The 27,073-nt window shown below is 47.2% G+C and overlaps 1 protein-coding gene across 2 annotated transcripts; it reads right to left on the bottom strand.

Annotated features, from left to right (window-relative positions):
* Positions 1 to 523: 523 nt before the first annotated feature.
* On the bottom strand, positions 524 to 26,533 carry prrc2c (proline-rich coiled-coil 2C). Of its 2 annotated transcripts, none has more exons than XM_086224493.1 (34): positions 26,131 to 26,533; positions 20,122 to 20,291; positions 19,826 to 20,000; positions 19,382 to 19,491; positions 19,115 to 19,237; positions 18,689 to 18,987; positions 18,498 to 18,577; positions 18,135 to 18,271; positions 17,938 to 18,025; positions 17,641 to 17,824; positions 16,914 to 17,544; positions 16,495 to 16,667; positions 15,032 to 15,287; positions 14,704 to 14,914; positions 12,201 to 14,621; positions 11,502 to 11,665; positions 11,229 to 11,383; positions 9,897 to 10,272; positions 9,684 to 9,769; positions 9,413 to 9,607; positions 8,293 to 8,550; positions 7,737 to 7,829; positions 7,510 to 7,611; positions 7,240 to 7,408; positions 6,944 to 7,165; positions 6,216 to 6,337; positions 5,975 to 6,129; positions 5,660 to 5,891; positions 5,452 to 5,562; positions 4,990 to 5,184; positions 3,749 to 3,849; positions 2,897 to 3,023; positions 2,565 to 2,807; positions 524 to 2,474 (listed from the first exon to the last, which is right to left on the bottom strand). In XM_086224493.1, exons 2-34 carry the CDS (start codon positions 20,234 to 20,236, stop codon positions 2,220 to 2,222), a joined length of 8,364 nt encoding a protein of 2,787 aa, XP_086080619.1. In that variant the 5' UTR covers positions 20,237 to 20,291; positions 26,131 to 26,533; the 3' UTR covers positions 524 to 2,219. The 2 variants fall into 2 exon arrangements, with proteins under 2 accessions (XP_086080619.1, XP_086080618.1); XM_086224492.1 differs by having other exon boundaries at positions 525 to 2,474; positions 26,148 to 26,533.
* Between the last annotated feature and the right edge of the window lie 540 nt (positions 26,534 to 27,073).

The raw sequence follows: 27,073 nt of genomic DNA on the forward strand, positions 1-27,073 counted from the left end.
CATCACTTGATTTACTACATCACCTGCAGGACTGAGTACTTACGAGAGTAACAAGGCCACATCGAGGACGACACTTGGAAAACAAACTAACTGTACTCTTGAATGTCGTTCTGTGGCAGCTGATGCTAGACTTGACTCCAGTGTGAAAGTTCTACTTCATCTTTTTTGTTCCTGTAACTTTGTCAGACTTGATTGATTGAATTTAAACTGCGACGACATTCAAAACCCCTGGAGATCCTGAACAGTTTGATGACCCCATGACACCGAGTGTTAAATATCAGACATCATCAGGGGCTCTCAGGCTGCAGGTGGACGTTTTGGATGGAAAGGACTTGTTGAATGTTGAGTGGCTGCTGCGACGAAAGGAGCCACAGCGGTGTGATGTCACAGGAAGTAGAACTCGGCCGTTCGCGACGGATCCAGAACGCATCACATGGTCACCTGGTCACATGGTGACCTGACATCAACCAGCACCGACGTATGAAGTCACCGTGGGACACCTGCTCCGCTCAACCTCCTTGCAGATGGCGGTTGGAACTGTTGCGCCCCCTGGTGGCCGGATGCTTTCATTCTAGAAGACTCGAGAAAAAAACTCAAGCACAACTGAAAGCATCTCAACAGTATATTATTTTTATTAGTTTCTGTAACCAAACCAAGAGAATGTAAATAAGACCGTACATATTTTAATACAGCGATGAAACCCCCTGTACAAGTACAACAACAAAAGAAAAAAAAAAGAAAGAAGTCATTACCCTCCCTCCCTCATCCACCATCCTCCAAAGCAAGGACTCTAGGGCAGCAGTGAGGGGGACACCCTCCCCACCTCAGGGGGCTTACTACTGTACATTTCTGAAGGACCCTCGATGCCACAACCCCGAGATGAGAGCATTGTGGGTGGGACAGCCGGCGGAGGTGAGGCAGAGACAGAAGACAGCACTGATTGCTCTCATCAATTAAGACAACAAAAACAAAGAAGTGTCCTTCTGCCCGAAAGCTTCAGAGTTGAGGCTTCTCTCTTCGTCTGTCCTCCACTCGTCCCCTGATGAGGGTCAACGCACGTTTTCTACCATTGCAACCACCCACTCCTCCACCCGTCTCGTCCTCTAGGGAGCCCGACCCCGCTGACCTCTCGCTAAGGGCACTGGATTCAGTCAATAGCAGCAGGTCTGGGTGCTTACAGTGACGTGTGCATGTGTGTGTGTGGCAGCAAGGATGGGCATGAACACGGTGAGAGGGTGTGTGTGACAGTAGCCTCTAAAATGGAACTGCTTTAAAAGTAGCGATCTTTTCCACGTAATCTAAACTGTCGCCACGGCGACAGCCATTGTAAAGGCTGTGACATCATCTCAGCGCTGCTTTAACCTTTGGCTAAATATACAGGAGAGTCCAGCTACAAGTTCCCTCCCTCCGTAGCAAAACACGCACACACCCCAACACATCAGTAATTCACAGGCAAGGAGATGAGAGCAGAAGGCAGGAGCGAAGGCTCACAGGCAGACTAATCAATAAATCAATCATTAAATTCAATCAACTGCTGCAATTTTCACATTTCAATTCTGGTAAAATAAAAAGGAGCAAAATAAGAATTTCTGATTACACGTCTCCGTTCTCTAACCGCGTTTAAAACCGTTGAGTCAATATATGTGTGTGTGTGTGTGTGTGTGTGTTGATGCGCATTTCCACACATACACACACACACACAATTCTCTGGATCAGTTCGATGGGAGATTGGGCAACAACATCAAAAAAAGTGTGCTTCGCTAAGTGACATCTCCACAACAAGATTGTTTTGACTACAAAAACAAAATTGAGTCATTCTTCGTTAACAAAACAGGTTCCTCCTATGTGTGTGATCCTATTTAGGAAAAACAAAAATTTAAAAGGAGCTGAAATCAAGAGCTATAAAAATGGCAAACTCAGCAGCAACTCTCCTCTCCAGCTCTCCTCCGATCTACCGTCACAGTAGATTTCTACTTGTGCAGCCATTTTATCTGCATCTAAATACGGAGGAATCCAACTCAAACGCCCCCACCTTCAGAGGGACAGGACAGGGGAAGAGGATCCCTCATGTGTAGGACGGCGCCTACCCTGATGCAACCCGTCCACCTCCCCCACACTGCCCCCCACAGCTGATATGAGGTGGTGATTGAGTGGCTGGATTCTCTCTCTTCTTCTCTTCCATCCATTCACACCATCATCTGAAGGGGGCTCAGGGCTCTTTACTTGCCCTCCTCTGGTTTGATGGCCTGTGGTTTAATGGGGCCAGTCCGTATGGGTTTGGCCGAGGAGACGGGGGGTTTCTCTGGATCTGGGCGGTCCCCCCCTGCTTGGTGGTTTGGCGTCGAGGTGTCGAGGGAGGGCTTTCCTCCCTGATCAAGCCGAGATGCTTTGCTGACGTGCGGGGCCTTGAGCTGCTGCTGCTGCTCAGAGAAGAACTTATGAGTGGACTGGAGCACCTCGGCCCGCTGTTTGGCCTGGGGGGTCAGAGGAGGTACAGTTAGATCTGAATGTTCCTCAAGTGTCTGCTCAGTAAACTAGACATATGACAGCTGACAGCCTCCAACCTTCAGGTCCTGTTCAGCCTTCAGAGCAGCCTGAGTGCCTCTGGGGGGGAGGGAGGAACCTGAGGGTCCTCGGGGAGGGTGATTGCTGTGCTGTGGATGCTGGGGTCTCGGATGAGGCATCAGACCGCCACCCACGTTGGGTGACATTGGAGGGCCCATGGGTGAGCGCTGGACGCCTCCAGCAAAGGAGTTCGCATGAGGAGGTCGCACCAGAGGGGACACGATGTTGGGCTGGGACAGAATCTGAACAGGAAGAAAGAGAGATGAAGGGGTGATCATCACGAGACGGTTACTGTGGAAACCATCAGTTCAGTTTGTCAGGCTATCGTCACCTGTGGGTTGAACTGGCCGGGGAAGTGCTGCGTCATTCTCATGCTGGCCGAACTGGGCTGGAACTGTTTCTGGTACAACATGCTGTTCATCTTACTGGACTGGCTGCTGGGGGAGGTGGAACTTGCCCTGCAGGCACAGCAGACACTCACTGCTCCACTATAAAGCTCAATCAACACACATGCAGCTGCAGACCTCTGACGCCCTTCGTGAAGGCTTGTTCCAACCCTTCAGAACAAACGGTCGTCAGCATGACGACTGCATGGTTCCTGCTAAAAATTCTGAATTTAAAATTCTTCTTCTACCATCAAAGTCCTCAACAATCAGGCTCCTTCATCCCTGACAGAGCTCCTAGTCCCCTATGATCCAGCTAGGAGCTCTGGCTGGCTCTGCTGCTATAGGCTCAGACTGCTGGGATCTCCCATGATGCACTGGGCTTCTCTCTCCTCCTCCTGTCCTCATACATGTTACTAACTCCTCTTCTTCTCCCCTCATCCCAGATCCTGGTGCTGCTGGAGGAGGCTCCAGACCTGAAGAGGCTCCAGCTGCCACCCGTAGCTCCACCTGCTCACGTCCCCGTCTGTCCATCAGTCTCTCCTCCTTTCTCTCTCTTTATCTCTGTCCCTCTCTTTCCTTCTGTCTCTCTGTCTTCCTCCATTCTCTGTCTTAACCATTGAGACCAGCTATTTTTCCTGTTATTGAAGAAGAATTTAAATAACCTACTAGGATGTTAACTTTGGTCTAACTAAATACAAGAGAGAAGTTATTGAATATTTTGAAGTGTTTCAGTGCTGTAGGCAGTCCCTGGGTCTGATAGCAGGCTGGCAACAGCAGTGTGTGTGTGTGTGTGTTACCTGTAAGGACTAGAGGTGGGCGTGGTGCTCCTGCCACTGACAGGAGGAGTTCCTGGCTTCACATCCATCCCACTGCCAAAGAGTTTGAGATCCATGTCCATCTGCAACAGACAACAGGTCCCAGAAGTGAGAGATATTTCACCAAGTTTTAACCAGTGCCAACTTCATTTAATTAAAAAAACAACAACAAACAACAACTCAGTAAAAGACAATCATTTATGACTCATCTTACACTCATGGGTGGGTAACAATTTTGCATCCATACTTTCTCTATATTCATGCCCCTCCCCCATTTATCACCTGATGCACTCGCCCATGAAAAGATTTTCCGAAAAACCTACAATATGAAAGAAGCGTCTGGTGACACCATCTGATAACATTTTCAACACCATTTAATTGTGTGGCCACAATCAAGTTATTGGGGGCCAACAGGAAGAAGCTGCCACGGCTCCATAATGACGATGTTCACATTGTTCTGAGCATCACTAAACCTGTCACATGACTCCTCACCATCAACGTGATCCTTTTCTCTGGTAACATTTGGGCCCAAGGATAAATTATTCATCCCCATTGGTTCTCTAGAGCGCGAACCAGAAGTAGCCAGTTTAGCAGGGGTACATCAGGCAGAGGGGTTTATGCATCGTCGGCGCTCTAAGGGCGCGTTTCCACTGGCTCAATTCAGCTCGGTTTGGTTTGGTCCCGTTTCCACCGGCCCCAACGCGGTACTAACCGTTACCTTTAAGTCCCTGCTCCGCTGGGTTCCAAGTGAGCCGAGTGGGGACTAAAATGTCACGTAAACACAGAGCAGGGTGCTGATTGGGTAACTCACCCGCTCACGTCATCTACTTCCTATCATCCTGGCCTCGGTGGAATCCTGGTCATGGCTCGGTGAAGTCTCTTATTCTTCTCTTGGGGGTTCTGTTTCGCCGCTTGAAGCCTCGCCTGTCTTTCCTCCCTCACTCTTAGTTTAAGTAAAAACCCCTGATGAGCAGCAGGCATCACGCCGCCTCCATGTCCTCCATTGTTGTTGTGTCACATATAAATTACACCAGAGAAATCTCGGCCGGTGAGTCCACCCATGCTGACGTGATACCCAGCGTGAGTGGAAACACACCCGTACCGACCCCACCTGAGCCAGCGGAAAGGCGCCCTAAACTAACCTAAACAATTACAACGACACATAAATCGGTGTCTGCCACAGGTTCCTCCCGTACATGCAAGAATCAGAGCTGCTCCAGTACCTTGCTGGTGGGAGGCTGCATCATGTTGTGGTTGGGGCCCATCATGCCTCGGTACGGCTGGGAGACGGGGGGCTGTCGGCTGATGTTAGGTGGTTGTGCCTGGGGAGGAGTGGGGGGCATCGCCAGGAGGGGCTGACCTCCACCCGAGCCAAAGTTTGCCAGGGAGAGCTGGGATCCAGGTAGAGGAACGGTCACCTGAAACCAGACACTTCAGTTTGTGAACATCTAATGATCTGGGATCATTTTCAATCAGTGAAATGATCAAATCAGCTCAACGATTTGGTAACTGATGGAACATTTACCAGAATTTAGTTTCTCATATTAAAAAAAGAACATTTCACGTTGCAACTTCTCAAAAGAGGATTTGACTCCTTTCCATTTTACCTTGAAAAGAAATGTATTTTTGCCAAATGGGAACAACAGAGTAACAATGGACATGTGAAGGTGTTCAAGTGTTCCTACCTGTTGCATAGCAGAACTGGGCGACTGGGTGTTGCTGTAGTAGCTACTCTGGCCGTGTTGTTGCACTTGTCCTGAGTACATGTTTGAATGCTGATTCATCCCTTGTCGAGCCTGAGCAGCCACAAGCGTACATGAGAATACAGATGTTGCAACAATGAGACAACTTCCTTTGCTGGTATGTCATATTTTGTGCAAGCAGACGACTGACCTGCAGCAGGTGTGTGTCAATGAGCTGTGAGCCTCCCATGCTAGAGGGCTGGTTCAGCTGAGGCTCAAACAGAATGGGAATGTGCTGGGTGGAAGAAGGTTGCTGATAGGCCAGATTGGACTGAGGCTTGCCCAGCTCAGGTGCCTGTACGCCAGGATAGCTATGCAGGGAGGGTCCTGACAGCATCATGGAGGGCTGTGAGAGGCTGCTCTGCATGAACGCCTGCTGAGACCTGAGGGAAGATAACATCTCAAACTGGTGGCACTGAAGAGACACTGCTGTCACACTGTCGACCGGCTGTGGTATTATGGTTACCTGTAAGGCTGCAGTGAGGAGCTGAACAGTTCCTGTGGCTGGGAGACTTGAGGACCAGTGCCGAGTCCTAGCTGGGCCTGGTGTGTGTGTTGGTGCTGAGGCTGACCTTGTAGGGGAGCGTAGATGGGGATGGGAATCTGCTGCACAGCTGTTGGCTTGAGTGTGGATGAATACAGAAAGAGGGTTTGACCTTTGACACATAAACAGCGTGTTCCTGACCTAACAAACAAAACAAGCCTACCTGAGATAGGCCGGGCTGGAAGCCTTGCTGCTGCGCCAAAGAGGGAGGAGCCAAGCGAGGGTGGGGGGTGCTGAACAGATGACTAGTGTCCATGTAGAAGGCCGGAATCTGAGCTGCAGAACCTGAAAACAAAGAAGCAAAAAAAGACTAACCGTGTGATTGAGGATCTTTTAAGAACTGATTATTTCTGTTGAATGTCATTGAAGTTTTGGTGAAGCTCTTGTACTGGCCGAGCAAAATCTTGACGTGAACATTTGGACACACAGTGGCGCACAGAGCCGCCTGCTCACAAAAAGATTCAACTTGTGACAGGAGGTATTCCGTGTGTGCGGCAGTGCTGAGTGATGCTGCGTGTCTACTGCAAGCAAAAACTGTGCCGCTGGTATCGATATTTTTGCAAATGAGCATCTTATCTGAATACCAATTGTTAGTATTGAATATCTGGGTAGCGATACTTTTGACAACCCTAGCACACAGCTATCAGCTTCAAAATGCAAAGGGGAGAAGAGGCACCAAAATAATTGCTACTAAAATGAACATGTTAATGTTATTTACTCATTACTTTCAGCTTAATGAGAATGGTTTTCTTGAACGTTCTCCTCAAACTACACACAGTGGGAATCACAGATTAACTCACAATTCTTTGTGTACAATCACATCACAAGCAAACACAAGCTGGGTTTTACAATTTGGAAGATTTGAAATCCCCATCACAACAGTTGTCTCACCTGCTGCAGACTGGGAGACGTACACCTGTGGGGTCTGCTGCTGCTGAGGCAGTAGGGGGGGCACACAACCGAGCTGAGAGAAGCTGCTGTTACTGCTACTACTGCCAGAGGAAGATAGACCTCCACCCTGCAGCTGCTGGGGCTTCACCTTACAGATGTTGGGAGGGTCAGAGGCCGTGGTGGATTTGGTGCCGAGGGATGATGTTGTATAGGTACCAGAACCTGCAGAGCAGATGACTGTGATTGTAAACACACAAAACCACACAAGATTGTGGGAGATTGGCTGTGGATGTTACCTGACAAGGAGGTGCTGGGTGTAACCGAGGCCACAGGGATCTGTGGCATGGAAGCTGAGGAGAAGGAGTACGAGGACGCACAGGACGTGATGGGTGAGGAGGTGGTGGTGACCGGAGAGTTCTTCTCCAAACTGGGGGAGTTCTCCCAAGCTTTCCGAGCAGATTCCATCTGAGGAAGAAACCAACAGGTGATATCACTGATGCCACCAGCTGCTCTAGGATCAGCACTAACAAACATCATTTTGGGCATGGCAGACTGGGAGTTTGTACCTTTAGTGTTAGGTCAACAGTAGCAGGGGAAACGGTGCTGAGACTGGAGCTCTGCTGCAAGGTCTCTCGCCGAGGAAGGGGCAACGAGTGGGGTATTGCAACCTAAACACAGAGCCAAACATGCCCGCATGTATTAAGCCTAACAACACTTCTGATCTATCTTCAGGTGAAGTGGTACAGAAAGCTGTTCTGTTGGTCTGGTGCCAATTTTAAATATGTCTACTCACATTGGCCACTAAACTCTCCTCCATTTTGTTGGGTCCCGTTGGAACACTGTCAGCCAGCGAGGAGGAGGGGGTGGTGTAGTCTGTGACAGACTCCTGAGAGGGGAAAACATTCTTTCACTACATGTACATGTTGTGACTTCTTTCACTCTTCAGAGTTCAGCATGTGGGGCCCAACTTTGTCAAAAATAGTTGACAGGACATGATTAACTGTATTCGATGGGAATTTAATCCCTTCATATTTATGTAAAGGAGACCTCTAACCCTGCATCCCAGCTCTCACCTTATTCTTGACAAGTGTTGCATGATTCACATATTGTAATGAACGTATACACTCATGATGAGATGACGCAAGAAAAACACAAACACTGTAGTATTCAGAGTAGTCTGAAGCTCGAGCTTTAAGCTCACAGAAAATACTCTTGAATGTGCCCATATTGCAGTTTGAAAATTCGGCCACATTTTTATAAGAACATCAGACGCCAGGAAAACATAATCGATGTTCTTTAAAACACACTGTTTTCTAAAGTAAATAAACAAGTTCCAGCATTACTACTACCTTGGAGTTACTGGTGTACTCTGCTGAGGGGACGGTGATCATGCCCTCGATGTCGCCTCCCAGCTCTGGTACTGTAGTGTCACTGGAGGGAGGTGTGGACTCTGTGGCTCGGTTGACACCTCCTCCAGGTACTCCTCCCTCCATGCCCTCGCTCTCCCCTCCACGAGCATCTTTGGCCTTGCGGTTCTTTAGAGAGCGCTCCTTACCAATGGGACCTGGCTTGTACTCCTTGGTTTCCACTGGCTCCATGTCAGGGAGCTGGGGTAGAGGATAGGTTGAAGCAATTTTACATGAGTTCTTCAAAATAAAAGTGAATACTGACTATGGTCTTTTCATACAAGTCATCAGGTCTTCTCTCCCCAAGTATCCGGTTACTTTAAATGATCGTTTAACTTTAAACCTCATACCGAAAAACAGACTCCAGTTCAAGCTAGGTTTCCATTTTAGAAACAAATTCTGCTTTTCTTAACTGCCAGGATACAAACAGTTTGAGTGTGAGACTACATCTCTTCCCTTGCTTGACTTTGCCCAGTGCTTACATTGGCTGGATGCTGTGCACCAAAGTGCTGAGGCCTGTCCAAGGCAGCAGAGCTCTCCCTCACCATGCACACAATCGTATATGCCAGAGTTCAGAGGCCTTCACTTGCCTTTCAGAGACTGACTCATTTAAGTCCACCCTTGGCCTGCTTCGTTTTTACTTTGGGTGCACTGCTCAAAATTGCTTGCACTCAAACTCTTGTCCGTTTCTGCTGAAGCTGTCAAACAGGCCTTAACGTTCTCTGACCCTGCAGTTCTGGCGCTGCCTGCAGACCAACTTGCAGCTAGAATGACAACACCTCCCTTTGCCTCATACTTGAAGACAGTCCCCATAGCTAAGCTGTACAATTAACCAACAATGTTCTTATCCTAACCCTAATTATACCATCACTGATTTTATTAGTACTTGCTACTAATGAGATTAATTCTCTGGATATAATAAAATAAAATGTGGCTAAAAGCCGACTTATATGCAACGCCTTTTTGTTGACTAAAACTAGGCTGTGGTATTTATATATTTAGTAGAATATAGATTGAACTGAAACTGAAGGATAAAAATGACTACAATGTGGTTCTAACTCACCTTCTGTGTTTTGATTGGGCCAGCACGAGGTTGTTTCTGTCTCTGTTCTTTGGGAGCAGGTAGCTTATTGTCGGAGCCAGTTTCTAGCAGCGCTGGAACACCATCACTGTCAGTGCTGCCAGCAGACGATGGCGCTCCAAACTGAATACTCTCGATTGCCAATTCCACACTGCCCTCTGCCCCAGGTTTCACACCCTAAAAACACAAATCAAAACAACTCCAGCTCCTTTCCCATACGGTTGCAAAGAGGAGGCTGGTATGTTCAACATACCTCAGAGGGGCTGGTGCCAGTAAAGGAGGTAAGAGGTTTGTTCCAAGCACTCACTGACGGTGGCTGGGGCGGGCTGATTGGACCAACTGGAATATTTTAATGACATTTTCATGAGAGGGTCACTTTCAGATATGCACCCAAAGGTCAGGGGAGAAATTCAAGAATCAAAGCCAATATAAGATGTTTGTGTCTGAAACAAACTCAACCACTTACGCTTCTTAACATCAGGAAGGACAGTGGAGGCTGCTACCTTCTTCTCCCATAGTTCCGTACCCAAAGTGCTGTGTGTTTGTGTGGGTGCAGGGGGAAGGTTCTTTGAGGTAAAGTCCACGGTGGCAGGGGGGATGGAGGGCAAAGGAGCCCCTGCTCCTTCAAGCGTCTGAGGGGAAGCAGCAGGCTGGGAGGGTGTAATGTGAGGGTGCTGGGGAGCTGAAACAGGGGGCTGCTGTTGAGCCTGGGGGGTGGAGGTTACAGGAGGCTGAGACTGGGAAGCCTGATGTTGCTGTGACGACTGTTTCTTTGCAAATCTTGGTGGCAGCTTTCCCCCACCCCCTCTGTTCTTGTCACCTGCGCCCTTCTTTCCCCAGTTCTGTAGGAGGAGCACCGGTTTCAAAACCATATCATACAGGTAAGGACAGTTTCACAAAGTAGTTTTCCATTCACCACAAGATTTTTTTTTTTTAAACATTTATACAGTTTAGTGTGCCTCAAGCTACCAGTCTCCCTACACGAGTTAATCTCATCACAACACCAAAATTATGACTTCATAAGATACCTGCCTGAAATATCGTGATGTAAACACTGAAACAGTACCACAGGAAAAAGGTAAAATATCAAAAAAGAAACTGAATAATATATTTGTTTGGTTGTCTGTTTGGGGAGGGGGGAGAGAGAAAGAAGTAAATTGGCTCCCAATGTGGTTAAAGCATCTTTGTATTTAAATCTTTTCTTTTTGTTTGCACTCACATGGACTGATACTTTCTGGAACTTTTAACCTCGTGTTCTTTTCAAAGGCCAGCAGAACAAATCTGACACCAAGATAACTATGATGGTAAAGAGCATAAAAATTACAAAGCCATAAACTGTAAGTGTAGTCATGCATATTAGCAAAGCCAAAACCTTGGATCATGAGCCTCCACAGTGGTGACTAAACTACATCACACACCCACACAACTCCTTGGTGAAGGTCTGAGCTCTAATTAGACCTTTCTAGTAATGGAAGTGATTGGTTATAAATGAGCAATTTCTACTCCATGTCACTGATCTGCTTGGGAGCACTGGTCATGTTTCTTTTTAAAGAGAGTCTCTCTCTCTCTCTCTCCCTCCCTCTCTCGTCAGAAACAAGACGGTAACTCAAGTATTAAAAAGGTCACTGACAGACTGAGTGGATGTGTTGATCAACACAACAGGCTTCACCACAAGCGCATTAACAGAACTCATAGATACAGTGCTAACACCAAAACTACAAAAACATTCATTAGTACTGTTTTGAAAGGCAGGATACTGCGGTACCTCTCTAGTATCAGTATACAGTGCACAACTAACCTGAGTAGTTTGCTCTTCCTTTTTCCGTTTCTCTTCATCCTGCAAACGTTTTTGTTGTTTTCGGGAGACAACTTCTGTGAAACCGTCATCGTTGGTGCTAGACTGCGGGTCATCCGTGGTCGTGACCTCTGGATGGTCGTCAATGATCACAACACCTACAGTGATGGAGCAAAACAGACTGACAGTTACATTCAGTATTCGGGTGCGGGGCCGCTGGTGGTGTACATGAAGCACCTGCACTATTTGACTACAAACACTGTAAAGTCTACTTACTGGCATAATTGTTGAGATCAAACTGAGAAAGAGCATTTTCTTTGGGCTTCTTGGCAGCAAGTTTGGACTCATCTTTGCGACGTGCGGACTGCTCTTTAGCAGGCCTCTGAGCTGCTCCTCCAGCTGTTGACGCTGTCGCCTCAGAGTTCTGCTGGGCTGCAGGACTGGGAAATTTTAAGAGTTTTGGAGATTTACTTTGCATGTCTTCATATTGCTAAGAGAAGAGAGTGAAGGTCTGAGGACCTACTGAATGATTATATAAACATCTTGTGACTTGAGTTTAGTCATTCAAAATGAGTCGTTTCAAGAAACCAAAAGAGGCAGCAGAAATTAAAAGGCCATCCATCAGTGTGTTTAATGTGAACAATGAATGAGCATTTTGTATCTTCATCCGAGTCTGCAATGGATCATAGAGTAAAAAGAATTGTGAATATAGATTTTACAACACTTTCATAGCAACATTGGCAAATTTGAGCACATGGATTCACTCAAGTTAAAACAATAGCTAAAAGCTGGCACATTTGGACAGGCAATACCGACGGTGAGCAGAATGATTCTGCATTTTATTGGTAAAAATACCAATCAAAGAAAAGATTTAAAGCGAATAAATCTGTTGTGTCTTTCTACTGTAACAATGTAGGTCAAGTCATTTTCATTTTGTTTTACTGTAAGTGAGCAGCCTGTCTGCAGTAAACTCACCCTTTGCGGCCAGTTTTGGCGCCTCCCCTCCTCTCCCCTTTGCCTCCGGTGTAGCTGCGGCCCGGCTTTGCACCACTGTTGCCTCTACGGTTCTGTCTCTCCGTAGGCCTCTGGCTTGAGAAACTCCTCTTGGCAGCGGGAGCTCCTTCACGCTTTGGAGTGACCACTCCGTTTGGGGGGCTTTTATTGGGTGTTAATGAGCCCTGAGTGGGTGCAGGGGTGGAAGCAGTAGGTGCTTCATTGGCAGCGTCCACGGCTCCTTTCCTCTCCTCACGTTCTCTCCTTTCATTGAAGTCACTGCTCTCAGAGGCAGTTTCCCATTCCTCGTTGGCTTGATCAGAGGAATTCTGGTTGGACAGGTCAGGGGACTTAGTACCGACTGCAGTAATGGTGGGGCTGCTAGTCTCAGACAAGGGTGCTTCAATGGTTGAGGGCAGGTTGGTTGCAGGCATAGCAGATGCAGCTTCTGTGGGAACGGTTACAGGGGTCCCAGGTGCTCGCGACAAGGTTGGGGACAGGGAGATCGGGGCAGAGCTAGGTGCAGCTGCAGGCACTGGAGGAAGAGGGACAGGAGGACTTGGGGCAGTGTCTCCATTAGCCAAAACTGCAGCCTCTCGCTCCTTTAGCCGCCGAAAACGGGGAGGCTTATCTTGCCTGGGAGGTCGTGCTGGTCTAGATCGCCGAGGCCTTTCTCTACTGCTCTGAGGAGCTCCGTCCCCAAATTTCTTGCCTTCAGATTTAGGTGGTCGTCGGTCCGCTGGGGGATTGTCATATCTTGATGTGGAATCCATGTCCTCAGGCCTGAATGTCTCCATAGGTTTAGAGGGCCACTGAGAGGAAGAATCTCTGGCCGGTGGTCGCCTAAGAGGGGCTGAGCGAGGGCCTCCACGCTCCCTTGCTCCACCTCGTCTACTATATAATCCTCCTCTTCCTCGTCGAGAGGGCTCTCCCTTTGGAAGAAATCCTGGCTTAGGCCTGTTTTCATCATCCACCCTTGAGCCAACCTTTTCCCCCATGTGAGTAGGCCCAAAGCCTGGCTTGTGGCCCCGGGCCTCCCCAGGTAGTTCACGTCTCAGTGGCCGGCTAGGTTTCGTGCTAGGCTCACGATCAGAAGGTCCAGTATCGCTGGCAGACTCCCTCCCACCCTCACTTTCAGAGTCTGTGTCTGAACCACGACGCCGTCTACGTTTTGGTATAACTTCAAAATCTGAGCTCTCACTGCGTGTCTCGCTTTCTTCCCTGTTACGAAAGGCAGCAGCTCCACCAGAAGAAGGCAAATCAGAGCGTGAGCGAGGTTCTCGATAAGGATACTCAGCCCGACTTCGACCACGACTACCCCTGCCTCGGCCACTGTATGTTCCGCGGTAGCTCCGTCCTCTCGAGTAATACTCGCCGCGACCACGTCCTTTGAAACCTGAGTCAGCAGGCCACTCCCTCTCTCTGTCCTTTTCAATTTCTTTCTCCCTATCACGGTCCCTCTCCCTCTCTTCTCGTCGATAGGCACGAAGAGGAAGATTGGATTCTTTTCTGGGGGGCAGTTTAGGCTCTGGATGTTTGTCATTGGTGGGCGGTTTGTCAACTTTTTCCTCCTGAGATGAGGAGGTAGGAGCCCCAGAGGAAGGTTGGGAATCTCGGATTCTCTGAAGGCCAGTTTGCGTTTCCTCAACTTCTGTGGCCTCCCTCTTCCCCTCACCTTGAGGTCTGGAGCCCTCAGACACAGCAGCAGCCACAGAGGAGACTTTGGAGGATGGCTCCTTTTTGGTTCTTTCTCCTCTTTCCCCCCTCTCATGACGCTTTTCTCTTTCTTCTCTTTGCTCCCTCTCTTCTTTCATATCCCTTAGGACAGGCTTCTTTATTGGACCCGACCTGCGAACAGGCCTCTCTCCCCCAGGGCCTTCTCTGCGTCCCGCTCCAGATCTCCCACCCCAGCGTAGTTCAGTTTTTTGCTTGCTAGGGGCTGGTAGGGGTAGCTTCTCTTGCTTGTGGAGTCCATCAGCAGGGGGTGTAGCCCTGTTGCTGGTCACTGCAGCCTGTGAGTAGAGGTCATTCTGAGGCTTGTCATCAGTCCTCTCCGCCGTGTCCTGTTGCTCTACCGATTTGGTTCCCAGCGGTAGCCCATCAAACCTGGGCTCATCCAGCTTAAGGGAATGACTTGATCCCTGGGAAACACTCCTCTGGAGCATGGCTTGACCTAGAGCTTCCACTTCTTCCCCACTTGGCAGGCCTGACTCCTCAGCATCAAAGCCTGTGCCTCCAGGAACCCTGTCTAAGGGTCCAGACACATCCTCAGGACCCTGGGAAAATGCTGACAGTGACTCTGTTGGGTCCCGGAAAAAGTTACTTTTACGTGAGTCCAATGCACTGTGGTCCTGGGAGTACATCGCTGGGAGACCCCTGTCTACGTCCAAACCAGAGTCCATCCTGCACACCAAAAAAAAATTGTTAGAGGTCAATGCCCAGACACTTTAATGTCTGATCAATATTTTCATTTTTTTTGTTTTACCTTGGCTCTTTGTTATCATCCCGTCCTTTGGGAGGAGTTACAGATGGTAATGGTTCTGATGGTGGATATGGATCAGATCCCCACACCATTCTTGAGTCTGAGGGCAGACCATGTTCACGAATTGGTCTGGTCAAGTGGTCAAAGGAGTCGGAGCTAGAGCTGGAGTTGTCACCTGGCTCTCGGCGAGCAATCTGCTTAGGAGGCATCCTCCCTGCAGAAAACAAAACGGTGACTTTGAAGAGTTGGTCAGCCACAGATGTCATCACGACTGCCTATATCTCTGCAATTTTACCACAAATAATCTTATAGTCAATTTCAGTTTCCCTACCGGGGTGAATATTTGTTGGTATATCCATAGGAGGACGTCCTGATATCATGCGAGGGTCCATGTAGGGCTGCATCATCAGCCAGCGCGGGTCAAAGCCCATGGAGGCCAGATGCTGGTGATGGGGGCCTATGGGTTGATACATAGAGCGGTGTTGCTGCTGCTGCTGTTGGGTAGCTGGAACTCCACCACCTGATGGTGACACGGAGCCCCCACTCTGCTGTTGCTGTTGTTGCCACTGTTGCTGCTTCATCTGCTCCTACAAGACCAGTGAATAAAATTGTAAACTGAAACAGTAACTTTCTGAAAACTAGACAGCCACTATCTCATGAACCAACAGTGATGTAAAAAAATTTGGTATTGATGGCTGTCAGTACAAGCTTGATCTGAGAGTCAGGCTACAAACAATATTAGTCTAAACTTAAGCTTTGCAGCATGACGAATGCACAAACCTGCACGGGGAGGACCCCTCACTAATTTCTTGCAATTTTCCAATGAGAGACTATGCGAGTGTCAGGGAGAGTGAGGTTACCTCCATTTTAGGATCATGGTTTGGAAACTTGACTCTTACATCACCAGTAGCTAGGGGTGTTATGAAATTTTGCGTCACGAAATAAAAAAAATGACGAAATAAAATTCAAAGACGCACAAAATTATAATCAATGTTAAAAAAAAAAGCGAAGTGGCGCCACGCACCACTGACACTGATGATTTTTTACCCTCTCGCCTACTGTATACACATACTACGAGAAGAAGAACAACACTGTAGCAACGCCATAGAAGAAGAAGATGAAGCAAAACAATCATTTCTAAGTGGAGGAAGATGAGGTTGAAAAAGCAGCGGACGCTCCTTCATCGAACAAATTGGTTATGTGGACTTATTTTGGCTTCTCATGTAAAAGACGAGGCAGCGGTGAGACGATGGATAAAACAAAACCGGTGGTCAAACTATGTGAGTACACAACAGCGTAGCCTGGGGCGAGCACTGCTAGCATGATAGAAGGACATGAAGCTGCTGAAGGCTCAGTGTTCCAGCTCCCTGAGCTCAGACATTCTAGATCCAGATTAGACTGCCACCCTGAACACCACTGAAGATTTGTTCTCCTTTTCATCAACTGTGGCATTGTCCTCATTGTTTACGACAACAAAGAACTTTTTTTTTTAAATTGACATTTTACATTTGTGTTTCCGTTGAAGTAAAAATAAGGGAAAAATACAAATATTTGTTTTTTCAAAGCAAGGAGCATTTTATTTTGTGCTGACACACCAAAAACTTGTATGTCTGCATATTAAGGAAGAAAATAAAGAATATTTGGTTTTTGCATTCTGATTTTTGATTCTCTTTAATCTTTATTTCGTATCTTGAGTATTTCTTATCGTTTCGTGAGTTGACCATTTCGTTGCACCCCTACCAGTAACGTCCCAGCAATAAGCAAACCAATAAGACAGATTTGAATAACCCTTACCTGCTGTCTGAGGAAACGAGGTGGCAGAGATTTCTGAAATTGTTTGGAATAGCCTGAGGTAACAGAGGGACGCATAGCAGCTGCTGCCTCTCCTTCCAGCTGTGGTGGTGCAACAGGGACTTCCTCACCACTGGGAGCATCCATAGGAGGCAGTGAGAGGTGGGGTTCATCCACTGTTGGGAGGAAGAAAAAATTAATGTATTAATGAAATGTTCAACTGATAGAACAGCAGTCTATGGACAAGGACTGTCAAAGCTAGCCAATTCGAATATTCTTTTGAAGAAAAAAAATCTCTATCCCGCTCTCTCTCCATCTATAGACACACACTCACGCCACTGCATACCATTATTTGAAGGATGTCTGGCTCACACTGTTTAGACCTCAGTTAAGTGTAAATGCATTTCGTCTGAGTGACTTACCTCTGTTGTCCTCTATATTGAAATAATCTCGGATAGGCACTGTTGTCCTGTCGGCTTGGTTCTCCTCCACCAGGGGACCGACCTCAGCCAGTGTGCTCTCTCCTTCGCTCTGAGGCTCTGGAGCTACCACCACAGGTCTCTGGACTGGGGAACTGGGCTGATGAGGCAAGTGAGCCTCCTCCTCCGCACTAGGTTCGACTCGCTCTATCTTGTCCCTGTCATGATCCAACCTCTCAGGTTGAGAAGTCTGCATTATGGAGGCTTGTGACTGCGAAACTGGGACTGAAGGTGCAGGACTGGACACAGGAGCAGGGGCTGATGAGGTTTCTTCGTGGCCAGCTCCCTCCTCCTCATTGGCGGTCTGAGCCAGGCCAGATTTACCTTCATTTGCCTGGCGGTGCTTTTCATTGAGACGTTTAAGTTTTTCCGCACAAGCAGCGAGCCGCTGTTCTTCCATCCTCCGTTCCTCCTCCTCTCGCCTCCGTCTTGCTCGCTCTACAGCTTCAGAAACCTCAGAGGTTTTCTTGCGCTTCTGTCGCCAGGCCTCAGAGTCCTCATCAGCTCCAGGTGCCGGTGTAACCTGGGGTTTGCTCCCACGTGGAGCACCGCCACCAACAGAACGACCACCACCCTGGAGAATTGAAACATTTGTAATTATACAGACTAATGAACATGCTGTTCCATGATGAATGTAAAAGGGATAGTAAGCATTACATATCAGGGTTACCTGGTAGTCCTGTGGACCAGCCGTTTTACTGTACTGCCCCATACTGCCAGGTGATGGCGCTCTGGGATCGACACTGTCGGCCCATGAGGTTTTACTTCCTCCACGATCTTCTGACCCCTCTTTCCAGCCCTCCTGATTATCTGAAGGTCGAGATCTTATACGCTCCACTTTCCCCATCCACTCCCTGAAAATAATGTAACAGATAAGTGAATAAAAAACTGCATAAAAGCACTGAGGGTTCCTGTTTTGTTTGCCAAAAAAGACAGAAAGGGATCTCTTTTTTTTATTTTTTTTTACCAGTTTTCTCCTTTGTCTTTAGCAGCTTGGTTCTCTTCATCATCACTGAAGTTCAGTTTCTCGGTGTAGTCGACCTCCATCTGAGCTCCTGGGAGGAGGAGGGTGATGAAGAGACATGACTGATGGAGGCTGACACATATGGAGCTTCTCTGCACTCTTCAAGCTTTGCCTTAAAGACATGACGTAAAGCTACTGACCTGCCCAGCCTTCATCTGCATCAGTATCTAAGTTGTCCAGCTCCTTCAGTTCTGTGGCGCTAATGATTGAGGGTCTGTCTGGGTCCTGGAGCCAGGACTGGGGGGGTGGCTGTTGAGGTCGTGCTGAGCGGGGACCCCTGATTGGCGAACAGACAGCAAAGTCAAGTTCATTATGTAGCCTGCTGTAGTACAGGTTTGTCTAAAATCGGGTTTCCCCCGATGTAATGAGTGGCTCTGCAGTTACAGTGATTTTTCTCCAACTGTCACTACAACTCGTAACACGATATTTTTGTCTGTAAGGTATAAGGGGCATGCATTTGTTTCAGAAACATGATGTATTTCAAACATGTCATGTGAACTAACTTTGCTCCATCTTGTGGAACAGGGAATCTGAAGTTTCCTTGCCCTGGACCAAAAGACATTTGAGGATAGGCGTGGAACATCTAAAACAGAGACAACAATCATCACGCAGGGTTAATGGACAAACTAGAAAATGTGACAACTATCCTAATATGTCCTATTAATGTATTCATTACAAAATAAAGCTGGCTTACATAGGGTGGCATCATGCTCCTGAATGCAGGGTCGAAGTGAGTGGGCACTCCAGCGGGAGGCTGCTGCCCCCCATTAAGTTTAGGCTGAGAGGGGCCCAAGGAGGGCAACCTCTCCCTGCCATCCCTCTTCTCCCTCTGACTATCAGTGGTTACGTTTCGGCCAGGCTCATCAGCATCTTCAGGTAGTGAGGTGGTGCCAGGGCCTGTACTACCCTCCTCTGAGGCCCTGTTCTCCATCTCAGGGGGGCTGGGTGCAGTGTTCAAATTCCTCCCCCCCCCTTCACGCCAACTGCCAACATCTGACAGGACAAAACGAGACACTAATTTTTAGACCCGTATTGTTAGGAACCCTGAACTCTCTGATTACTGGTCAAACAGAAAGCAACAGTGGACAATAAATGATGGCTGTCATGTATGTGGACATACTTTGAGGTCTGAGGCTGGGGCCTGGTCCATAAGGCTCCTCCTCTTGACCATCTTTCTCCCCCTCACCAGCTGCTTGCAAGCTGGGAAACTCCTGGTGAAAGTGGCTGCTCACACGGGGAGCTCCTGTCCAATGCAAGCATGTTAATGTGAGTGCCGAGCTGGTAACCAACAGAATACTTGTGCCTCATTCGTTTGCCTACAACACAACATAGCTAACTTGCATTGTTTGAGTAGGTGAAGCCTTTAGCAAAGAAGTGATTTTTGTACCGTCTAACTGTGTCTGCTTGCTGTTGGCCCACGAGCGGCTGCCCCCAATTGAAAGCTCTTGTGACTGGAGCACAGCTGGTTTGTTGGGAGGTGGGGGTGTCTCCTGTTGCCTATAACACAAAATAGGGCAGAGCTTCCAACATCGCTCGTTTCAAATAGAAACATTTCTCTGTGTTTTCCAGAGCTGAACACATGCCTTCATTTAGACTACACAGCTACAGAAAAGAGAAGGGACCTTGTTTGACTGAGTGCATTAGCAGGGTTTCCTCTATAAAGCCCCGTGTTCACCTGGTAATAAGACCATCCATCCATCCATCCCAGTCTGTGTCATTGTGATTTCTCTCCTTTGCAATTCATTTCCAACCAATGAAAAAGAAAAAAACCCAGCATGCCTGCTTTAACCACTTCATCCCCCAGGTTTCTTGGGGGAACACTTCAGTTTACCTCTCGTCCCCTGCCTCGGTTCGGGATGCCCAGCCACTGCCGTCTTTGGGGACGATGTTGACGTTGGGATCGTTTCCCTTGTTCTCTGCCTTCAAGCTGGGCAGGTTGGCCGGAGGGGGCATGCGCCGGCTGACCGCAACCTTGCCCAAACTCTGGAGCCCATGTCTGGCAGCCACTGTTGAAGGGAATAAAAGCAAACATTAGAACAGAGAGGTTACTGTATTTTGGGGGGCTTGAATTTAAAAATAAATAATATAATTATTTGGTGGTCGACATTACAGAACAGTGGTGCTTACCTGCAGTTTTCTGGGTTTCCAGAGATTTGCCCTTATAGGTGTTGAAGAGGCTAAGGGTTGCATACTTCGTTTTGCCATCCTTTGCCTTGGTGCTCTGCCCTGACTTCTCGGACATTTCGCTGGAAACTCATTGAGTCTGGTCCTTTGGCCTCGCCCCCAGAACCAGGCTCCTACGAACCAAGAAGCAACCAAAAACTGAAACAAACAAGTGCAGAGGTTGTTTGTGTTTCACAGAAGACTACAAGCAGCAGGCCTCAATTTATACCTTCAAAAAGCAGTTTAAATAATAAAATTAAAGTGATGCACTGTCTGCCTGTAGATTTCACGCACTCCATTTCTGTAATATTGACAGATTTCAACATTTCACAGCACAAACATACACCTGCTTAGCTGTACCTACATATTCACACAACCCAAATCAGTAAAATACTTGCCAACATAGAGTGTACAAGTAGAAAAAATAAGTTAAATACACACGCGGAGGTTTCTCAGGAGATTTATAAATAAACTCATTAGGTGTCTCCTAACAAGCACTTCCCTAGATGATCCTTCTGGGGGGAATTGTCTTACTTTGCCAGTTAGAGGAAGAATACCTAGCCAGTAAGATGGACGCAGCTGGGTTTATACACTCCCTGACAGTCTCCACTGGGTTTCTTCAGCCAGCAGTTTCATGTACTCAGACCCAGTTGCCCCTTCCATGTAAACGTACACACAAGGTGGTGGATAAACGCTGGACTGATTTAACAAGTTGATAACCACCATCTAACTGCAACTGCTTTGCTTTGTCAACCCATCCAAGTGCGAGACACCTTTCTGAACGTGATTTGTAGCATAGGCCTGTCTCACGCTTCTGCCATTATGATGCTTTGTGGGTTCTGCGGGAAACAGCAAAAGGCCAACACATGAATTTATGCATCATCCAGCATCAGCGTTCTTTATAAGCCGCTACCCCACCCATTCTAGTAGCCAACTTGACGCAGATGTCCACTCTGATCCACCAGCGGAGCTGGTAACCAGAGCAGAGTTGCAACAACCCTTTCCTCCATCACATCTCTGAGTACATCGATAATAGGGGTGAAGCAGTGTTGTTATATTCCAATCTTGAAAGAGCAATGTAAAAGGGGATATTGGTGACATGCCAGATTCAATAAAATGGGTGCCATGACAACACAGACAAAAATATGAGCTGCTCAATCATGAATCTTGAGTGTCCTCTCGTGCACATCAGAAAGCGTAGAGAGAACACACAGGCCAGGGTCAGTTTAGGATTGGAGTTTGAGGACAAACGCAAAATAATTCTATATTTCTCTTTGTGCGTCTGCTTCGTCAACAAGCCTCGATCTTGACTGTCACTCGTTGCCTTGTTGTGTAGCCAGGACAAGCTTCATCATCAGAGCTTGGCGAATCCTCTCCACAGTTGCCAGTAAGGATGGACTTTCTGACCAGTAAAGCCGACAGACAACCTTTTAAAATACACCATAAACTGCTGCAGACGAGCAAATAAAGCTTTTTTGCCCCATTTGACAGCAAAGGACAGCACAATTATCAACAAAACATGAGGATTCACACATCCCACCTTCAACCCGCATATGAACGGATAAACTTTAAATGCAGAATGCAGTGTTTAAGCAGAATCATTATCCTCTGGAGGAAAATGAGTAATTTTATCAAATATAAATCATAAATAGCCACCTTGGCAGTCTTACTGTATAAACAGACACACAAAACAAAGGCACATTTGAATCCTCACACGCAAGGAGTGCTTCAAGTAGAGAAGTACTTCCTTCTCTCTCCAAACAGCCGACAGGCTGAGCCAGTCCTCACTCCTCACAGCAGACAGCTTCTCTCCTGGTTTTATTCAGATATAGCTTCATGTTGACAGCTTGTCTCAGTAGTTCCATCCCCACTGCGATAAACTATAACAGTGATTCTCAATCGGTGGTACCACTGGCGGTGCCCAAGCTCCCTCAAGTGGTGCATGAAGGACTTAAAGAAATATTTTTCCCAAAAATTAAACAAGTCAAAAACATCTAGAAGCAAATGGTACCATCACAACAGTAAAGAATTAATAATAAAAATATGCAAACAAAATTCTCGACAATAGTTTGTGGAGTGTGCAGTGTGATGTTTTGTGTGCATTTCTGTGTCAGACCGATATGTGGTCACGCTCTTTCACGGCACCATGCCAAAGCACCCAAAGGCATCTGCTCCTGCTGATGTTAGGAACAAACCAAGCAAGATGGTGAGGAGCTATGACTCAAGTTATCTCGAATTTGGATTCAGCTGTACTGAGGAAGACCCAAAGGCCCCAGTGTGTGCATGTAGTGAAGGCACGTTTTCAACTAAACACTCAGGGATGAAAGATAAACGTTACACACTGAGGCTCTCCAGGTCCACCACTCCAACACGTGCTACACCAGTAGCTCCACAGCAGCTAATGTGTCAGGAGTGAATCATGGCTAAAAACAATTGTTACAGAGGAAAAGATGATAAAACTTTCTGGTGCATCTCGGTTGCATAGCAACCGTATGCACGTTTCAGCAGTGCTTGGCCAGCGTCGTGTCACCCTGCCAGAGCCAGACCCTGCAGCGAGAGCAGCACCCTCTGCATCGATGTGTGGGAGCCTGTAATGAGTGTGGACTGCTATTAAACGTGATTGCAACGGAGGTTCCAGCCGTCTGCTGATTCACGTATTTCTCCATCACGCTGGATGAAAGCACTGGTATCCAAGACATCATCCCACTTCACACTCATAACATAATTCAGGGTGTTTAATCAGTGATGAGCGCATCAATATATCAGCAAATGGCAAAAAGTATATATTTTTAATGTGACCTAGGACTTCAACAGATTGACACACGGTTGAAAACAGATTCAAATTCACCAACATTTTCCAGCGGGTGCGTTTCATGTTTCTGGCCCATACTTCACTTTATCCAAGCCACTGTGGCCCTCTGAGAAAACACGTTGCCCACTCCTGCAGTAGCTGCTGTAGTAATACCTTTGGTCACAATGCTGGTACTTGGAGCGCTTACGTTTTCCTGAAGTGGTACTTGGTTAAAAGGGTCCTATGTGATTGATGGTGTACAGATATCCAGGAATGCAGCATTTTGGCAGTGTTTTTTAATTCGCTCTCCACCAGTCCAGCACTTTAATATTCTACGACAGGAAAATGTCTCATCCAGGTGTCCACCTTTGTCTCTGCGTGTCATTAGCTTGCTGAGGGAGGTTCCAAAGAGGTCTCCCACATCATAGCACTGCTCTGGCTGGAGCATACGGCTCCAGCCTGTACAACAGACCTTCCTGTCTCCAACTTTGATTTCAGTCTCACAAAGCAGCCTTGGCTCTTTGAAGGTGCCATTATAAGTACGAGTTGTTATTATTATCCCCCGGTATTTTGCTCTGACTCAGCGAATTGCGGCCCTGCACCTGATGTGAGGTGGCTGAACACGCTTTCATGGATCAATTGAAATGTGGCTCATATTTGATGTCTCCTCACCCTGCCACTAACTTTTAATTAACAGCATTAGTCAGTTAAAAATCCTTACTGATCAATGAACAGTTCATCAGTAGACATCGGCAGATTGAGATGAGCTGATGTGAAATGACAGACATTTCCATCCATCAAATGATTTGACCAGTGCAAAATTTGCTGATGGTGCCTGGCAGTTTGACATCAGATATCATGCCTGGCATGAGTCTCATTAATGTTAGTAGCACTGTGGTGATCGGCTCCACTTTCATATCACCCAATCATGCTTAATAGAGCTTAACGATCAGATTGCTAATGGGGTGGGAAGAGTTACGTGACAGCACATCAGTGAGAAGCCAGCATAGCCAAAGCTGACCGCAAAGAACACTTGGGCAGGTCGTAACAACGAGATAAGAGAGCTGACGAGCTTATACCCCGAACTGCTTCTTGACTGTCTGGTTTAACGTATAGCGAGCTAGCAGCAGGTGAGACAAGCAGCATATAATACATTCTCACGCTTCCATCATACCGCAGCATCACTCATACATCAGCCTGCTGCTGTCCGTAAGACGATCGCCTGCGCCAGATGTGCAGATTACCAATGCATTTGCAGAAAGAGCCATGGTAGGCAAACAGGGTTGGTATTTGGTTAACATTTCAAACTGCTCATTAACCGAGTGGGGGAATCAGATTGACTTTGGAAAAATGTTTTCATCTCTTGAACCAGCGATGAACAATCGGATCACCAGTCGGCACAAGCCTCTATTAGACCCCATGTGGTCTGAATGATGCACTTGCTTTTTTTTAAAATTATTGTTGGGTTTAAAAATGTATTATAAAATGAGACACCGAGTCAAGATTTTTCACCGTAACCTCCAAATGAATCCAAGGAAATAAAATGCTGAGATGTTTTACAAGCTGGTCTTTCAAATCAATTTTAATTCTAAGTAACAAATACAAGAATATATTATGGCGGCAGTGGATTTGTTGTGTTGAAGATTTGTACAGCACAGATATTAACAAAAGTTGGAGCAAAACCCTTAAGGTAGTGCACCTTGGTCTTTTATATCCATTACACTTGGGCTGTGAATCAATAAAGTCCCCACTGCTCTCGTGTCCTAGCAGTACTACGCAACGTGGCCAGTAAACATAAAATGTAGTCTGTGCTCTTCTGTAGAGTATTGAGCAGATTCCCACATACTCAGCAATTATCTAGTGAGCTTCTAACAGTCACACAACTACATATCATTTGAGGTGAAATAGACAGAAAGATGAAGAAGGCTACTCACTCATTGCAGTTGTGCAAAGCCAGGCCAACAATACAGTGGAGCCGGTCTCTCTTGACAGTTGATGGTAATTTCATTAAGACTTAAGATTAAATGGTGGCTATGTAATGTTCTCAGTCCAGCGGTCATTTAAGTGCTGACACACACATATGGAGTCACTTTTAGAGACAGCTGACTGATCTTAGAGATGTGGGATGCACAGCAATATCTGAACATCACCAGAAGTGGCAGATCTTGGCCTTTTATTGCTGCTGCATGTGTCTGATATTTATATTGCCCCAATTTCAAACAGTTCTATAAAGAAAAAAAAAATCAAACGATGAATAAGATTTATGGGCTTTGCCCAATCTTAAAGAAACAGACAGCCATTATACCAAATCAGTTGAAAAACATCTGCCTATAATCCAGTACTGTGTGTGCAGGTCGCAGTACAGAACTCCTGTATGAGTTCTGCAAGAAAATCCATAGTCATGTGTAAGGGTTTCATTAGGTCTAACAAATAAGTTCTGCTCAAATCAATGAGTCAAACCGTCTGAAACCAAATATGTAAATCCTTTCCCAGTCACAAGTGAATATGGAGGAAAATATTACTGTGTAACCTGAACTAGTCATTTTACACATCCTATGAGATTATGGATCATCTGAGGCCCACACACCAAAATCCTGCCAAATCCCTGAATGTGCACACTCACTACAAAAATGTGCTCTTTTAAGGACACAGAGATTCGATCAGATATCAGGACGAGGAGGAAATCTTTGCCCTCCTCCGTGCGCAATATCTAACGTCAGGGCACGTGTGGAGGAACTGGAACGTTAATACATCCCCACTCCCCAAAAACTGGTGCAAGTTGGTCGTTCAGTCCCCTGAAAACCGGTGCCGTACGGACTCAGTGGGCCATTCTCCTCCCTGAATCAAACTAACGTTCCTGGTGGCTGGGTGGCTCACACACACCGGCAGGGCCCTTCTCGCCCGCAGCACAAACCTTACCGGCTACAATGGTCACTTTTAACGCGTCCGGCCAGAGTGGGAGAATGTCATCAATATCGTGAGCGAGGCTGGTTCGGTTCAGTGTGTGATGCGGTGCTTTTACAGACCAGGCCACCAGCTCACACCGTTCAGCACAGTTCTTTCTCACTAACGTTTGTCGCCATCACATCCACTTCCAGTTCGCAAGTGGCCAAAGCATGCTACCGAGCTAGCAACACCAGCATACCAACTACTGAGGGAAAAACTTCACATATGAAACTTACATGACATGCAAACCCACCTCCCAGCGCCGGTGCCTTCTTTGTCTCTTTGGCTCTTAAACGACTTGACTTCAGAATCCAGCTACGGCCTGGTGAGCGGAGGACGCGTATGTGTCTAGCCGGCGGATTACAAAAGCTGGCTAGCCTGCTAACCCAGTTCGGCTAACGGTGGTTAGCCACTTTGCTCGTTGGCTGCCAACAAACCGCTCTCCACATGCACGGCCTGAATCCCACGTCTTCTGTGCCGTTTCACGCCGCCTAACTGTCCTCGTCGGTTCTACCGGTAACAGTGAGAACCGGTACGCGGGTGTCCTGTGGCAATGAGTCTCTCCCCGCCCGATACCGGGAGCAACAGCGTTTTTCTAGGTGAGTGAGGCCCCGCTCGCGCTGCGGCCTGTCGCACAATCAAAGATGGCAGCCAGTAGTTGCCAGATATATCCTCGCATATCCCCCTTTCCAAGCCCGGACTCAGGTGCTACTTCAACAGCACCCGAACCGAGTCGGGCCAGTCACCTGTCGTGACACACGGCAAAACACTTGTATGTTTTCATTAATGACAGAAATATTTAGTAGACACCCATAAGCATATACTCTCACTGTGTAATGTAAATTACCACCGGGTACATTTAATCATCTAAACCCGAAAAACGAATTATGCTCAAATATTTAGGTCGTGAAGATATCCACATCTTTAAACTTACAATGATGTCAGTTTGGAAATAAAGTGTCCTAGAGTAGCGTTTACTCTGATGGACATACTTCAGTACTACTTGAGTGTCTGTGCTTGCTGACTACACACGCACGTCTTCAGGGTGTGAGGAGAGGCCCTGCATTAATGACCGACTCATTAGGATTAAATCATCATTGTTGTTGTTGTTGTTGTTGTTGTTGAAAAAAAAGAAGAAAAAGATGCGCGGTATTCTAACGAGACTCCATCATCCCTCCG

The sequence above is a fragment of the Aulostomus chinensis genome, chromosome 14 (genome assembly GCF_037954235.1).
Source record: "Aulostomus chinensis isolate RoL2024-O1b breed Wild chromosome 14, RoL_Achi_v1.0, whole genome shotgun sequence".
In the NCBI taxonomy this organism is placed as follows: domain Eukaryota; kingdom Metazoa; phylum Chordata; class Actinopteri; order Syngnathiformes; family Aulostomidae; genus Aulostomus; species Aulostomus chinensis.